This window comes from Scomber scombrus, chromosome 10 (assembly GCF_963691925.1).
Source record: "Scomber scombrus chromosome 10, fScoSco1.1, whole genome shotgun sequence".
NCBI classification, from domain to species: Eukaryota; Metazoa; Chordata; class Actinopteri; order Scombriformes; family Scombridae; genus Scomber; species Scomber scombrus.
In genome coordinates this window covers 9,907,911-9,924,786 of record NC_084979.1, presented here as the reverse complement: position 1 = coordinate 9,924,786, position 16,876 = coordinate 9,907,911, and the positions used below count along the sequence as shown (strand labels likewise).

General features: G+C 40.9%; 1 protein-coding gene across 1 annotated transcript; it reads right to left on the bottom strand.

Moving 5' to 3' along the window:
* Window positions 1–4,202: 4,202 nt before the first annotated feature.
* rhoab (ras homolog gene family, member Ab) lies at window positions 4,203–16,415 on the bottom strand. Its single transcript, XM_062426366.1, has 5 exons — window positions 16,297–16,415; window positions 10,591–10,748; window positions 8,475–8,595; window positions 7,516–7,646; window positions 4,203–7,155 (listed from the first exon to the last, which is right to left on the bottom strand). Exons 2-5 carry the CDS (start codon window positions 10,744–10,746, stop codon window positions 6,982–6,984), a joined length of 582 nt encoding a protein of 193 aa, XP_062282350.1. The 5' UTR covers window positions 10,747–10,748; window positions 16,297–16,415; the 3' UTR covers window positions 4,203–6,981.
* Between the last annotated feature and the right edge of the window lie 461 nt (window positions 16,416–16,876).

The window sequence follows — 16,876 nt, the reverse complement described above, 5'->3', positions numbered from 1 at the left end:
ATGTTCTTAAAGTTGGTAACGCATCTTGATTATTACAACTTTTTCTCAATGAATTATGAGTTTATCCTGAAATACACTGACTTTATACTTGAAATTTCAAGTGGTACTAGTCCTCCTCCAAAGAAAAGCACTGTCAGATGAAATAATAATCTATCTGAAAATGATTTAATATTTCAAGATAATCTGGGTGTCCATTGTTAATAATGGAGTTAGAATGTGCCTTTTAGCCTTCAGTCTTTTTAGGCAGACACAAGACAGACACAGATTCCACTCATACAATCAAATTAAATTAAATTTCAACTATAAATGTATTGTCTCCCAAGAGGAAATTTGTCACTGCATTATCTGAACTCACACACTACCAAACAACCTCCCAGATGTCAATGGCGATGGCGTAATAATTACAAGTCACACAGTCATTTTGATTCAACTCCCAAAAGTATTCTAATTGGACAGAGTAAAAGTAATTAAAAAAGAAGATTTTAGCACATTTGGTATAAATGAAAGTGTATGTCCAACACAAAGTATTGTCGTTATGATCATTCTTTTATCACTTATGGTAGCTAATTTAAAATAATTAGTTTTTAAAAATCATATAGAACAAAACCATCTTTAAGAAACTGAAAGACGGTGAAAAAGCTTATAAATTAGTATCTCGCTATATTCAACAGTTTGTGGTACACTGGAAAAGTAGTGGAGTGAGAGGTCTTTCTTCTTGCTGCTGGCTGTTTCACTGCAGATAATAGGCTCTTGTGTAACCCGCCCTCTCTCCCTTTTCCTTCCCTCCTATTGGACAACTCCCTTTTTCTCCCTCTCATCCCATTGGCTAAATCGGGTGGGCGATGAGCTCATTATTGGTTAAAAATAGTTGGGCTCGTAAGGAGCTAAAAATAGAGCGGTATATAAACCAGGCGGTAGAGCTGCGATGTGCTCCACTCCTCTCAGGCCGGCAGCCGGAGGAGCCGAGAGAGAGAGAGAGAGAGAGAGAGAGAGAGAGAGAGAGAGAGAGAGAGAGAGAGAGAGAGAGAGAGAGAGAGAGAGAGAGAGAGAGAGAGAGAGAGAGAGAGAGAGAGAGAGAGAGAGAGAGAGAGAGAGAGAGAGAGAGAGAGAGAGAGAGAGAGAGAGAGAGAGAGAGAGAGAGAGAGAAAAGAGAGAGAGAAAAAGTGACAGCAGCAGCAGCAGCCTCCCTCCAGCTCATTCCTCTGAAAGTGTTGCACCAGAGGCAGAGAGTGTTTCATGGTGCCCGGGCTTGGGTGGAGTAGGCAGTGACGAACTTCCTTCCTCCTTCCTCTCGAAGTCTTTGGTTTCGGTCTGAATATCTCTCGAGAGGCCTCAGTCATTTCCCCTAGCAGAGCATTAAAAGCTGCCGTGAGCACTTGAGAAGCTGCATATTAAATGAGGAATAATCATAATGTGTACATAAAATGAATTGTAATGATACCTCAATGTAAATGCTGCCCTTACCCCCACTGTCTTTCCAACAAGTCTTTTATTCTTTTAACTGTAGCATTTTATTTTTGGACAGAATTTTGGTAATTAGTAACATGGATGGCAGAGTTTGAGCTACTTGTAACCAGTATGCTGCTTCATTTCAGGTATCAGCTCTGTTTGCTGTAGATTTCAGATTTCTCTCATAATCTACTGTACAATAGAGATGCAGTTTAATGGCAGTATTTGGTACGGTAAGGGTAGAAAGTACGCTCTTGCTCAGAGGGAGCCCTTTTCAAGTCGAAGCATAAGCTGACTTCTTGTTTCCGCTCACATCCACCCACCCTGCCTCTTGTAATCTAACATTGGAGGCTTCCTCCTACTATCCATCCATCCATTTTGTATATCTGTTTATCCCCCTCTTCCTCCTCCCGCTCCTAACATACCACACAACTCTCCTATATAAGCTGCCAAAGGTCAATGCATGCACCTCTCTGATGTAATAAGGTGGAAACTAGAGTTTGACCTGTGATACTAAATGGAGGGGATGCCAGCAAGAGAGGTAGAAAAGTGGAAACATAAGCTGTAAATGCTCCAAAAGGCACATTAAATAGAAGCTGTTAAACCTCATGCTTGCATATTTTATGAAGATTAATTCTTAGCAGTTCACCACAACCACATCTGATACTAATAGTAAATATGCCTGCACAGTGGAGATAAAAAGAGGTGTGTATTTGTCTCTATATGCTTTCCGCTCTTGTTTGAAATACTCCCTTGAAGTTTTTTGTTAATAGATTTAGGTGTTTTACATAATTCCCATTCCCGTTTTGTTGTCCTCCATGCTTACAGGGCATCAAAATAATCGGATTCATTTAGTTTCAGTGTTCAAAAAAACAGAAAAACAGTTTTTCCCTCCCGTCTGCTTCACATCACAACTGTACAAGTGTAGTTTCTGTATGAGAAAGTAAATACAGATGGATGTGTTTTATTCTTGGATTTCCGCTCCTCTACTCCTCTGCGTTGCCTTACACAACAAAGATCTTTCATTGCTGGTTGCAGAGTAGCTCCACACACACTGCACACACATTTGCAGTTTCTCAATCTTACTCCACAACATCCAGCATCATCCCACACAGGCTGATATTGCCTCACCTCTGCATCCCACACACTCAGCTCTCTCCCTCTGCAGCATAGGCCGCACGCAGTGTGTGAGGTGGCAGGTGCATCTCTCCGAGTGGTGTGATGTTGCTTTTTGCTCTTCAACCGGCAATCATCCTAATGATCGGTATTCTACCTGGGTTTTTATAAAGCATCTACTGTGGCGATTGGAGTAAAGTGAATGAGAAATTGTCTCTCTTCCTTTAAAGCAAGACTACACAAGCTGCAATTACAGGATGACATGTTGAATTTTAATTCATTTCTGTGTGTGTGTGTGTGTACTTATCACTTCAGTTAAATGTTTGTGACATACTAAACAATGTTGACTAGCAGAAACACATGTTGACATGACTCATGAAGTTAGCAAACTGAGTCATCACAGACCAAGTAATGCTGCAGCAGCTCCATTGAAATGACATTGTGAAGTGTTTCTTACTCTTAATGAATTGCATTTTTCCTCTTCAAGGATACGACTGTGTCACTTCTTCTTTCAAACATTACATAATCTTGCTTTAAATATAACTACTGATGTAGCTACTTTTGAGGATGGCACTTTTCAGTGTTTTGACCTCAGCACCAGTTTCCAAGACAAAATGTAGTTAATTCTAACAACACGCACAACTCCTTAAGAAACACAGAAAGCTGACAGTTCTACAGTCACGTGTGACATAGTTGTGGTAAAATTGGCCTGTTGATGTGGTGCTTTGATGTTGAGCTCAAATCTAAAAAAACAACAAAACTAAACAGCAATTCATATCGGGGGGTTTGGATGACATTTATTGTGTCGCTGTGCTTGCTGACCCTGGTTTTTTATGATGAGAACAGACTGTGCGGGATTCTCATCCAATCAATATGTTCTGCAGTGGGATTTTATTGCTCCAATGATCTGTGGCTCAGCACCACAAAGATTTAAAACCCACTGCTACATGCATCACCGGTTAACTATTATAGACTGTTGTTGCCATACTGTTCAACAGAACCCATAAATCCTGAATATGTTAATGATTTGAACACTTGACAGTGAAATGGGTTGAAAATCTGGGATTCAAGGGTGTAGCTTCTTAAAGGACGGGTTCACAGTTTTTCATGCCAGTCTTAAAACAACACTGAAACAGGTTTTTCTCACTGTATTAATTCCTTCTGTTCATACTGGCTATTAAAATGTGCTTTCAGTTTAAGTGATGAAGGCCTCAGTGTGTCCACAGTCATTTTGTGCAAAACCCATTTAAAAGTTGATCTGAAGCTTATATGGGGCTCTTGCTCTAGGCCTCAGCTCAACTGACACCAAAAAGAAGTACAATTCTCACACCCAGTGATTTTTTATTCAAATGATTATATTGAAGGTCGAGGACAAATCCTGTTTGAAGCATCATCTTGTTTCACTTCCCTTCCACTCAACTTTTCTGGATAGTTCTTCACATTTTCTTTCATTTCTCAATTCATGTGCTACATGCTTGTGTCATGTTCAGCCTGTCCCCAGAGGATTATGATCCAGACACACACAAACCACTTCATAAACCCTCCAATGCCCCACTCCATTCATACTTAATGTGTATTGATTGAACTCAAGAGCTCTTCTCCCGTCCCATCTGAGACCACAATGAATAGGAGCTGGGTGTTATAGAAAGTAATTTATTACACAAACCAAAGCTAGTTTACAAATACAATTTCCAGTCCTGTGCGTGTGTATAGTCTAGTATGAACAAACCCACATTTTATATTTACAGACTTTTGCATACAGCTTGGTTTTCCTGTTCCTTTGTTTACATCACTGCTTCAGCATCCAAAATTAGGATTTTAAAAATACATAAAACAAGAAATAAAACTGATTTGTACATAATAAAAGGCGGTTAAGTTTTTTTTTCCTTTAGTCTTTTCAGCCAAGTTTGTGTTCAAAACAAACAAACAGAAAAAGAGCCGGCGCACGTGGTCCTAGCGACGCTCTAGACAGGCAGCCGAGAGGCCAGCCTTTCTCCTGACTGCCTAACAACAGCATTTGGCAGGGACGATTGAGGGGTTGTAACCACCAACTGTAAATCATCAGAAAAATTCAGGTAAAGCACGAAAAAAGGATAAACTAAAGCAACAACACATTAGCAGTCCCCTAGTCTTCCACCTCCTATTTTTAAATACTGATAGACAACATATGACATTTTTTGTTTTAAAAAGCAGGAAATTAAGTGTAAAAACAACAACACAAGACTAGGTTTCTGGAACAGGGTCCACCCTGTAAGCCAGGAAGAAGAACATGGGGGTCAAACACTGTTGAGAGCCTGAATCTGGCAGTAAAACACAGAAAAGTCAGGAAAGGCTGGTGGCTGATAAATGACCGCCCACTCTTACCACTTTTAGAATCAAAAATCCTGTAAGGGCAGACAAAAATACCCCAAATTAAAACATTTCCAACATAAAGGAGGTGTCAAATTCTCACCCTCATAGTTAGTGATGCAGATTACCTGCATGCAGTACTCCAAAATCTATCAGGTTGCCCAACCTTGACAATTCTGGTATTTACATGCACAGTATTCTGGATACAAAGGTCATGTCACATGTCATGTTTGTCTTTTGAAGTCCGGTACCAACAGTTAACCAGTTAAAGGCAGACATGTCTAAATATGGTGGATAACCTCCCAGGCACCTTTTTTTTTTTTTCCCCCCTCAAACATGAACTAGTTCTGGTTATTGTACATTTGACCTTTACGCATGCCTACACACACACAAAAATAAGGAGATCAGTGGTGTGCATGTAAACACAGTACTCTCCTTTGTCTTTGTCCTGGTCTCAAAACCAGGGGAAGATGAGCACCAGCAGTCGGCTATGTGGAACAGGAAGGGATGGGAGCTGAGCTGTGGGAAGAGTTACTCAGGACAGGAAGCTACTCTGATCACAATTCAATTGCCACTGATTCTTTGATGAATATATTAAAGAAAAAAAAGAACCTTCAGGTGATAGTTGATCACCTCCTAAAGTAGACAAACCAACTGCAGTAAAGATTCACCAGCATAAGGATCATTTGAATGTCTTGCCCTGACACTGAGGTCGTCACAATGCTGCTTCTTTGGAAGTAAGTTCACACTGCCCTCTGCAACACTGCTACCATGGGATCACTAATAGAGGAAGCAGCTGCTGGAATACAGGTGACGATTAGAGCCACTTTGTATAACAGATCAGATGATTATGCACAGTAAGTAAGTAGGTTTACTTTTAAAACCTAGCAGAGGGCAAGTGCCTTTCAATTTAAACTGTACACTAGTAGCGGCAGTTTTTCTACAAAATATAATAGAGCATTTACTAATCAGTGATTGGAACAGATCATCTCAGTAAGTGTATGGCTCAATGTGTTTGTCACTGTGAGTCTGTACGCATAGGATTAGTCACAGTGAGAGACTAAATGGCACTGAGCAGGACATGTGAGCACGTAGCTCTCTGATAATACAGCACATAAGACCCGAGCACCTGACGACTTTTTTAACACTGGATACAACTTTTTCTAAATGCCTTATTTTTTCACTACAGAAATACAAATGTATGTTGTTCAATTAAACTGCAAGCTGATCAACTTCTAACCTGTCTAAAGCACCGTTTTAAGGAGCACCTGATTAATAAAATTTACTGGTGATTTGTCTACTTTTGGAGCTGTTCAGATAACCTGCCAAAGTAACTACAGTATACAACACGTAAGTTGAACGTGCAGAACTATGAAAACTGCAAGCTGTGCCCTGGTTTGGTGTATACAGTACTATTCAGTACAGCACCCACGTACTGCACTTCACTCTTCCCATCCCTTTACCTGTCCCACTACAACACACCCTGAGCCCTAATTCCAGGGACAAGCCATTAATAGTGGTACTCGTTTACTGTGCCGTCTGTTTGCCTCTGTCCATCTGTCAGGTCATTCAGGCAGGATGCTAAACTTTTGTTGCCCAAACTGAACACAGTCACTGGAACATCCCATAATTTACCAGCTACTTTATCGGTTTTACCAGTCTTGGATTATTTTTTTTAGATAAAGACCAGGATCTCCTAATGATCTTCATCAGTGTAAGTGGCTTGTTGAAAAGACAAAATGTACCAGCGTGTGGCTGGTGTCAATTTTACCACCTTGATGGTAAGTCCACAGCTAAAGAGCCCAATGGTTTACAGCGGTAGTCATTTACTGTGCTCCCTCCTCCCCCATCCATGCTTCCACCCACCCGTCCCTCTCCGTCAATGCCTCCCAAACCCAAGTCCCAGGGTAAAATTCAGTCCAACAAACATTTTACAGCGGTAGTCGTTTACTGCAGTCTTTGCTTCCCCTCCCTCCCTCTCCCATCTAGTAATCCCTCTGTCCCTCCCGAGCCCTAGCCCCGGGCACAGTAGCCCGGGGTAAAAACAGTCCAAATATGTCTGCCGTATTACAGCAGTACACATTTATTGCTCTTCTTTCCACGGCGGGCCTGCAGTGCCGCCCTGGTGGCCATCTCAAACACCTCTCGCACACCGTCCTTGGTCTTAGCGGAGCACTCCATGTAGCCGAATGCTGCAATCCGGCCTGCCATGTCCCTGCCCTCCTCTGACTTCACCGGCTCCTATTGGATGGAGAGAAGACCCAGACTTTGGTTTAGGAACACATTCACTGTACTTTTGAATATTCCTAAGTATATGATGTAAGTTAACTACTAATATAGGTACAAGTGAAAGCTGCTTTGCTCTCAGTCGTTAATGGTAGGTATTGTTAAGCAAGCAGAAAGGTATTTTAAAAGCCCAGATGCATGGATAAAAGGCTAGAGGGTGGAATTTGATGCCCATCGAAACGGTCTACCAAAGCACTCTTTAGTAACAACTGGCCATCATCAGCAGAACACACAAAACAGTAATAGATCTCTACTTAATTTTAAAAAAAGACCGGTCTAACTGTCTAAACACAAGCAAAAGTAGAATTCAGGTACCTGCTTCATTTTGGCCAGCTCTCGGCGTGTGTGGTCGTCATTGCGCAGATCTTTCTTGTTTCCTACCAGGATGATGGGAACGTTGGGACAGAAGTGTTTCACCTCTGGGGTCCACTTCTCTGGAATGTTTTCTGTGAAATAAAGGGACGAGAGAGGGAAAGAACAGATGAATAATCATTGGTAAGACACCTATGTCTCATTTTGTTTGAATGTAGTGTAACGCGTGTAATGTCAGATTAAAAATTCACTTCAAAAACAAAAATAAACTATGAATATATGGGATAAATGTCAACAGCCACCAAAGCTGAATGAAAGAAAAAATTAAATTGAAATGAGTTAACAGAGTTAAATGGGGGAAGCCAGGACGTCGATTGGACCAACATGCGAGTCACTGCAAAGATAATCTCGCTTCTAAACACAAAAGAAAAAACACAAAGAATAGCTTCAGTATCTCCACTGCGCATCAAGGTTGGAAAAAAAACAAAAAAACCTGTCTTACTTGGTCAGCAGAAATGCCGTTTTAAACAGGAATGTAGTTTGTGAAGAATGGCCGTGTATGACAGTTATAAATGAGAGCTTTAGTACAGTAAGCCTTCATTTTATTACAGTAGTAGCTGACATTTTCCTCTCATTTAATCTTGTTTCATTAATGTCTAGCACTTTAATTATCTGAAGCTTTTATCACCGTATTTTATGGAAAGCCATTTCCATATGACCAGGAGAGTGCTGTTCATAATCATAATGAGAGGAAATGCATGACTTGTAGTTTCGCAGCATGCCACATGATCTATCTCAGTGTGTTGGTGCAGTTCCTCTACATGAACTCACATTCTGCACACCCCAAACATAACTTCTTATGAAAACAGAAAGATGGAGGAGTACGTATGGGGAGGCAGAGCACTGGCGTTTTTTTGTCCAGTGTGAGTGGGTAGGTGTGTGTTTATGGTTTGAACACTCACCCAAGCTGTCAGGGCTGTCTATGGAGAAGCACATGAGAATGACATCAGTGTCTGGATAGGAGAGAGGTCTCAGCCTGTCGTAGTCCTCCTGACCTGCTGTGTCCCAGAGAGCCAGCTCCACCTGACGCACACACACAGACAAAAGAATACAAAGAAAAGAGGAAGACCGAGAGAGAGAAGTTAATACAGAGCTTTCATGTTGAAGCCGGCTCACTCAACAAATAATAGAGACAATAAACGAGGACTGTCTTGACAAGGGATTAAAAGAAGGACAGATTTATTTCATTACCCTACAACGAGAATTTAGTGCATAATAATAAAGAATGAGAGTATGAGGGGAAAAGCAAAGAATTAAACATGGAGGGTCTCTGTGATGGTGGTAAAATGTTCGACAACCTTGAAGTGGTCCTATATCATGATCAAGTATAGAGTTTCCTTTTACTTATTCAGTTTTAAATAGAATTTGAATGAAGACAGATGTAACACACTGAGGAAGGCAAACCTGAATAAAATATCTAACTGATTTGAGTGAGCAAAATACTTTGTAGGGATAAAATCTTTAGACTTTTATGTTTAACTGAATCCCTGCATTTTGGCAGTTTTTGACTTGGTAAATCTTCACTTAACAGGTTCCCTTCATTCACAAATAGAAGAGCAGGTGTCAGACAGGTTTCATCCAATAAATACAGACACACACAATTATATTACCGGCCAACAATTCAGTCTGAAAATCATTTATGTGGCTGTTACTCATTTATTTCTAATATTAGGCTGATGGTCTGGCCATTCAACACTCCCACTTTAAATGATATCAAATAAACAATTTAAAGTCTCAGATTTAATTAAGAACACTTCCACAGTATTTGTTTATGACTAGGGGTGTAATAATTCTCCAAATCCCAAATATGGCTCATATCATCCCTTCTAATTACTATTAATCAAATACGGGAAAAATCTGGGTCTCATTCAAACCAACTATAAATAAAATAAATAAATTCATTTAGCTGAGGACCAATCTACACAATAAATAAGTAAACAACACTTCTCTTAAGAGCAATCTAAATATTTGGACATAATTACCGTATTTCCTCTAATAGTGGCTGGGACCTGTATTTATCTTGACCACAGAGGGTACCAGGCTCATATTAGAAAGGCCTTTGTTTCTATTTCCCTGTTTGATAAGTATATTTGCTCATATTTTAGTATGAAGCTTCTTTGTTTTCTGATCGGCTTCACTTTGCTCTGTTAATTATTTGTTTTTGCATTACCAGTAAATATGACCAACCGCACCACAGACTTGTGCCAGCCGAGCTGGCTACTTCTGGTTAGCCATCTGCTAACTTGAATGGGGATAACGTCATTTAATCGTGCAGCTCTTCTAGATTTTCCAAATGTGACTGAATTGATCAAATTTAGTGAAATTAGTCATTTTACAGGAGTTGTGTGACATCAGTAACATAATTAGAGCTGAGAGCAGTTAGTGGTGGTTGGTGGAAGACGGAAACACATCTAGAGTCCCAGACGTTTGTGTGGCGGTTTTGGTCTCAGTTTCAAAGCGGTTTATACACCCATATCCATTACTACTAGTTTTAACTAAGTCAGTTTTATGTGTACAAAAGACACTCAAGTTATGTGACCATGCAAAATGTGACAGTGACATATAAAAACCTCCTTGAGTTGGCTACAAAGCTAAATAAGGAAAAGAAACCAGATCAAGACATTAGAAAAAAAATAGTGACACTTGACAAGTAGTCCGAGTCCTCCACAGCAGCACAGTGGGTTACTAAATAAACAAGCCAATAAAAACTCAATGGCCCAGAATCCCATTAACCCAGAATGAGGTCAGGACATATGGGTTTGTGAAAGATGAGTTGGGCAGGGAGCAGCACACATACAGGACATTATGAACCTCAGAGTCACAGAGAGTTTGATTGATCACTCTAATCTGTGAATTACACTGGATTTGACTGATTTAACACAATAATGAACCTATAATGACATTGTGATCGATTTGTCTACCTATACCACATATAGCTGTATGTGTACACATAGCTGTCAAAACTTATAGATAACTGGAGCATTGCTTAGTGTGAGAGAATCACTGCACATCTCTTACCTGTTTGCCATCCACTTCTATGTCAGCCACATAGTTCTCAAACACAGTGGGGACGTAGACCTCAGGGAACTGGTCTTTGCTGAAGACAATCAGAAGGCAAGTCTTTCCACAAGCTCCATCCCCCACTATCACCAGCTTCTTACGGATGGCTGCCATCCCTGGAGGAGGAGAAGGAGAAGGAAAAGGTTACGATTGAGGAATCACCGGAAAGGCATTAAATAGAATCACCTATTTAACTATCCAAAGCAGTCTATAAAAACGAAACAAACTCTACCCTGTGGAGAAATAAATGTAGTGTTTGCCAGGACATGTCAATTTTAAGCCAAAGGTAAAAGAAAATATGAGAGTAATGTGTGACATTTGAGGCATGAAAGCCAGAGTATGTGTGAGCTGTGTGCATAGTGCAGGCAACCCGCTCGACACATTTAACCACGTAGGTGGAAAGCACAGAATCTCAGCCTGGGGGTTCAGAGTCTCATTGGGTTTAAAGAGATGATTAATGCAATCTGGAAACGTTTCAACTCAGAGATATAATGGCCTTCATACATGTGAATACAGTGGAATATAATGCAGTTTTGTCTGCATGTGTGAGCAGAACTGTTGTCTCTTGTCATCCAAAAATAAAATTAGATTGTCAATTGTCTGATTATGATTTATGATAATTTGGCATGACAAGTGTTTATTGTACAGTGTCCTGATTACGTCAATGCCCCCAAAAAGCCTGTACACGCCCCTGCATTGTAGGTTCCCGTCCACATGTACATTAACATAAACGCTCCATTACAGCACAATGCTACAAAGACGTGAGACACCAGGAGGTCAAATTTACCAGCAGTACATTTCTGACAGTAAAGGCCTCACGGATGTGTCAGCGTGGGTGTGAGAGCTTGCCCAACTGAGTAAAGGGAAGTGTGGACGAATTAGTGACATGTAGTGTTCTGCCATTGGCTCACAGCAGCCTGGATCACTTGATTGAGAAATGACGTTCTTCAGAAAGTTTAACAGGAACTAAAAACGTAAATGTTGGATTTCCTACTAAATTGGACATCAACAAAGATTAAGTTGCCAGAGTGAAAAACTGTTAGCGACCGGTGTAAAAACTACTGAAAATAACCAGAATGTGAGTGTGATCAAAACACAGGAAAACAGCGATTTCCCCTCAGACATGAACAGGAACTGTGTCCCAACACAATCACTTTATTCAGCCAGTACACATCAAACGCACCTCATTTGTCACGGTGACACTGCTGCGGAGACAACTTTCAAAATAACACAGTACATGTGCTGTGTGCTTACTAACTGCACAAGGACAACAGCACCTCACATAGAGAGGGTAATAAATTGTGTCCCTGAGAGGTTATTTCCACCTTGATCTGAGAATGCACGGCAGCGTCCAGTGTCAGTCACATTTCTCCACCCTGCTATATCCATCACTGTGAGTCAGCTGGAGACCTGATGAAGAGCAGACTGGCCGACACCTCTCATGTTTGTAGTGAATCCATCGGCTGAGCGCTGGTTTTGATCTGCAGTGTATCTGGAGCTGGAACATGCTCCAGAGGTTCAGTACTATGTGTCACCTCTATTTGATCAGAGGTCTGGGCTTGTCTTGAGGGGCTTTATCATTGAATCAGATGATTGATGACATATTGCTCCAAGAACTTCTTCTATGACTAAAATTGATTTCAAAACTTTCTACGGCTGAACCGGCATGCCTTGCATAAGACAATCGTCTCAGGCCCCAACCAGTCCGTCTTCCTTCCTCTTGAGTGTTTTTCCTATTATTTTTGTCCATGCAGCAGTTTGTATGTGACTGACAGACTCAGCTACTGCTGCCTGTGTCATCTTCTCATTAAAATGAGTTGATTCAGGAGTCTAATGTTGAAGTCATTTAATTCTCACTGATGAAGCTGACTTTCAATTTCAGAGCATTTTTGCTCCCAGTCCCTTCTGTTTCTAACCCTGAAATGCTCCAAAGCGCTGAGAGGTGCTACGAGCATCCTTTTAAATGGTAGATGAATGCTTGAAGTAGGACAGCAGTGTCAAAAAATATTAGAGCATCCCCTCCATGACTTGAGGAAAAAGGAAAAGACAAAAATTGGGGGCAGCTGTAGCCTGGAGGCAGGTGTGTGGTCAATGTTTGAATCACTTGACCAGTGAAGAAAATTAGTACATAATGTGTCCTCCTTTAAGCTAATGCTGCCTAGGTAGGCATTGAAGCCAATAACTGATAACAGCCAACAGGAGTTTGGTAATCATTTAAGGCAGCTAATAATGTAGAAATGTTAGTAACAGATGACATGTGGTAGTAGAGAAACTTTCCTTTCTAGCCAAAAAAAAGCCAACATGCAGGAATCCACATATCAGAGGAATAATCTAGTCAAAACACACCAAGAGAGTCACAATGACACAACAGGAAAACCTCCATTAGCAGCAGTGACTGTTGTGTCTGAACTCCTGTTTCTAAAGAACAGGGCAATGAACAACAGTGGAAACACAGCACGTGCTCTGGTGCCAATGTAATGTTGTAATGGTATAATAATAATAACACTTATAATAATATTGAGGTGGTTAACATGCAGTGGTCCATCATTTTGGACAAATCAAACAGAGTGATGAAGTCAGACGTCGTACCACAGACTATAGATGGTCTGACTAACAGTGGACGTGGTGCACATAGAGATGAACCATCAACTCCAGCCTGTGGACGACCAAATCCATGGATTATAATCCTAGTAGATAAGGAGCGGGCAGCATGTGCAACTCTTTACCTGACAATCCATATCAGCCAACAGGAGAGCATGACATGAAATTAAAAGAGACACAGGATAACCCCAACAGAGAGGGACAGATAGAGGTAACCCTCCTGTGATAAACACAGCCAGAAGAGGCTTCTTGTCTTTCTCAACAGTGATTGTGCTTTTTTTTGACAAAGGAGCCCTTCCACTCCTCTTCAGCCAGCTAACTGAATAAGCCACACAATTTCAAACAAAGACAATGAATGGTCAGCCCGGTCTCTACCTCAGGGATGATCATGTGAACTGTCACTGAATCAATCTCAAACAGACAATATTTGACAGCGGGCCTGACAGCAAAACCCACTCATGTGTCCTCAAAAAACAGTTTTCATCCATCATAAAACTCCTCTGTGGTGTTTTCACTCATCCAAGTCAAACACGATTCATTGTGTGACACAGCTTTAGATATATTATTAAATCGCTTGATGATTCATCAGCCCGTCCTTTAGAAAACCACACCGCTGCAACAGTTGCATCAAAAACAGGACTGTGTGTTTAAGGCAGGAAATCACCCAAGTGGTCTTGAGACGGAAAATAAGCCCCAAGCTTAACGATGGCTAACCAACTGCCACCTGATGACTACTTCAGCCTGTGACATAAACTTGGCAGGTGTTTTTCCTCCATCACCTGATGTGCATTTATGTGGGTGGTGAAATTATGAATTAATCCATTACTGTGTGGGAAAATTATCATCATTTTAACCACTGTTTGTGGCCCATGCATTCATGAATAATAGAATATGCTAAATATCTCCACTGTGGAGACTGGTGGGCTGTGCTCTCTGTTATGGTTGTTGGTTAGATTCAATAATCTGTTTAACCTCCATGTTGTAGATGGCAACAACAACACACATGTGGTCAGGAACATGTCAGGGATCCTAACCAGACTGAGCATACTGCTACATGAATCACTGAATCTTCTTGTCTAAAGATAAACTGCTGCCAAGATGGGTTTAAAGCCACCGCTATCATAATTAATGTCAACTTTCAAGCCTCAATAAACAGATCCTTGTTAATAACTTTGCTACTGTTTTGAGACAAATTCGACTTAAATAGCTCAAATGAGTGGATCATTAAGACTATGAAAACGCTGCTAACACATCATGCCGATAATATTGTAATTATAATTCCTTTGGAGAGGAAAGACAAAAAGCTGCTGTAATACAATGAAACTGTGGTGGATTATTAAGCTCTGATCATTTTTTAAAAATCCATCTTTATTAGTACAATTCTCTGGAGCACAAAACAGAACGACAGTGACACCCCACGTATAAATGGGTTTAAATCTTGAGCTTGTATTTGCTATCATACATATGCATGTATAGCAAAGTAACCTACAACCAAGATTTTCAAATTCAAATTTATTAACAAGCTCTTTGATGAAATTAGATATTGATCAATCGTCGTCATCTTTTCCGTTATGGTTATGGTGGAGAAAAGGATGCGATTTGGTTAGCAGCTCTAAGGGTGACAGTATGTGAAACCTGCCTCGCCCCCTCCCTTCCCTCTCCTCTCCTGCCTCGGGTGCTGCAAAAGGAGCTACAGTGTCTTCTGAATGCTGCTCTAAATGATTTCCTACATGAGGCAAGAAAATTAAAACAGGAAAAAAAACGATAATTACGACTAGATTTAACTGAGCGCCTGTCTAAACATTGCAATAATATGTTTATGTGTGCATGAGTCAGCTTGCAGAATGTCCTTATTTAGGATCAAGCATGGATGTCAAACATCTTCACGCTGTGTTTCAAGATTTTAATGATTTCCAATGTTTTAATGAGTAGTGATAGTAGTGAAATAAAAAAGAAATGCTTCTGCCAGCCTGACATATGCTTGATTATTTTACTCCAAGACCACATTACGCCCCTAGCTTAGGATTTACCACTGTATAAAAGTGACTACTCACACCCAGAATACTGACACATCATCAATAACCTCATTATTTTGTCTGTATCACCCAGCTGTAAGAGGGCAATTATTTTATCATAATTAAACCACCATTTCCAACGTTCAGAAAAAAGTGTCTTGCCTGAGTGAACTCCAGTCCAGTGTTTAGCCCAACACTGTTTTTAAAACGGGCTAGCCACTGGGTGGGTCACCAGAAAGATGGCGTCATCACAGAGGCAACAGATGGCTAGTGTGTCCGCAGTGGAAGAATGGGAGGGTGGCCCCAATCCAAACTAAACACCAGGCGACACCCACATACAATACACCTATGACTTCTCGGGGGAAAAGATTAGCTATGACAAAAACTAGAATAATAAATGTTTAAAATGTATAATCCCCCATCAAGTAGAGATTGTGTGTTTAATATCTGTCTATTGTCACTAACATATAAAAAATCGTACAAAACCAATGGTTGTAGTAGTTTAGTGTTCAGTTAAAGTGGACTGGAGGCTTACTTGACCTTAAAGTGTTTAACATGTTACCGGTAAATTAACATCCACCTCTCGTAGCCTTTAGTGAAGTGACGCTAAGTGACCGTAGAGGAGCCGCCTGGTCAGCCGAGGCAAGTCAGAAAAACAGCCTCATTGTTTGGCTACGGCTTTTCCTCTTACCCAGGCCAGTCTTCACGTTTTAGTTTACAAGCCCTAACTTAAGTTTTCACACTTGGGTAACAGACCTCGGTACAAACTGGCTAGGGTATTTCGGTAAGGGGACTTCCAAAATTCAGAATAAAGCAGCTTTGTCCGCCGCACAACTGAGTGTGGCAAGTGCGGAAGCGGTATCGATATTCAGGTCGGTTAGGGGGAAAAGCTAATTTAGCTACCGTTAGCTAGCCTCGATAGCTTTGTTAGCACGGCCTCTCAAAGCTCCGGGCAACTTTAAAAAAACAATCCCGCCCGCTTTAAAATTGAACAATACAAAGCTACGTAGCACTTCATAATCGCGTGGTATTCAAGAAAGTAGTTTACCTGTAGTTTATGTGGCTAGCAGTCGGAGTTTTGTGCGTTTCACGGGGCAGAGTCGCTTCGCCGACCAGTCGAGTCGCTGTCGCTGCTTCCTCCTGTCTCAATCTGATACAATGAATTACTTCACGGGAACGCGCAGCCGGGGTTTGTAGTATGTAGCTGGGAGGCGGGCACGAGCGTGAGAGCCACACCTGCGCGGGCACGAGGTGCCATGGTGTGAGTCTCATCAACTGCAGGCTGCAAAATCTGTTCAGTTTAAGAAAGGTTTATTTTCCTCATGAAAACAGAAAAAAGGGCAATTTCGCTGCTTATTTCCCATCCAGACCACATTAGACGAGGTCTAGAAACCTCAAAAACAACTATATTTAGACTTGTCAAATCTGGAATAGATTAACAAGGAGACTTCAAAGAGTCCTTAAAACTGTTTCAGATTTGTGAAACATTTATTCTATTTGTGAAAAGTGAAAATATAATTTCCCTTAACTTTCCACTTAACCCCGAATCGGAAGGATTTTCGGGAGATTAACGTGTGTTTAAATTTAACAGCATATGATTATGTGTTTAAAATACCAAATCAGATGTG

Bases quoted from the DNA above. Each gene is read 5' to 3' on its own strand.
- rhoab (XM_062426366.1), bottom strand. From the start codon at position 10,746: ATGGCAGCCATCCGTAAGAAGCTGGTGATAGTGGGGGATGGAGCTTGT. The intron at 7,647-8,474 runs GTGAGTGTTCAA...TTTATTTCACAG, and splicing joins AGACAGCCCTGACAGCTTGG to AAAACATTCCAGAGAAGTGG. The intron at 7,156-7,515 runs GTACCTGAATTC...TCCATCCAATAG, and splicing joins AGCTGGCCAAAATGAAGCAG to GAGCCGGTGAAGTCAGAGGA.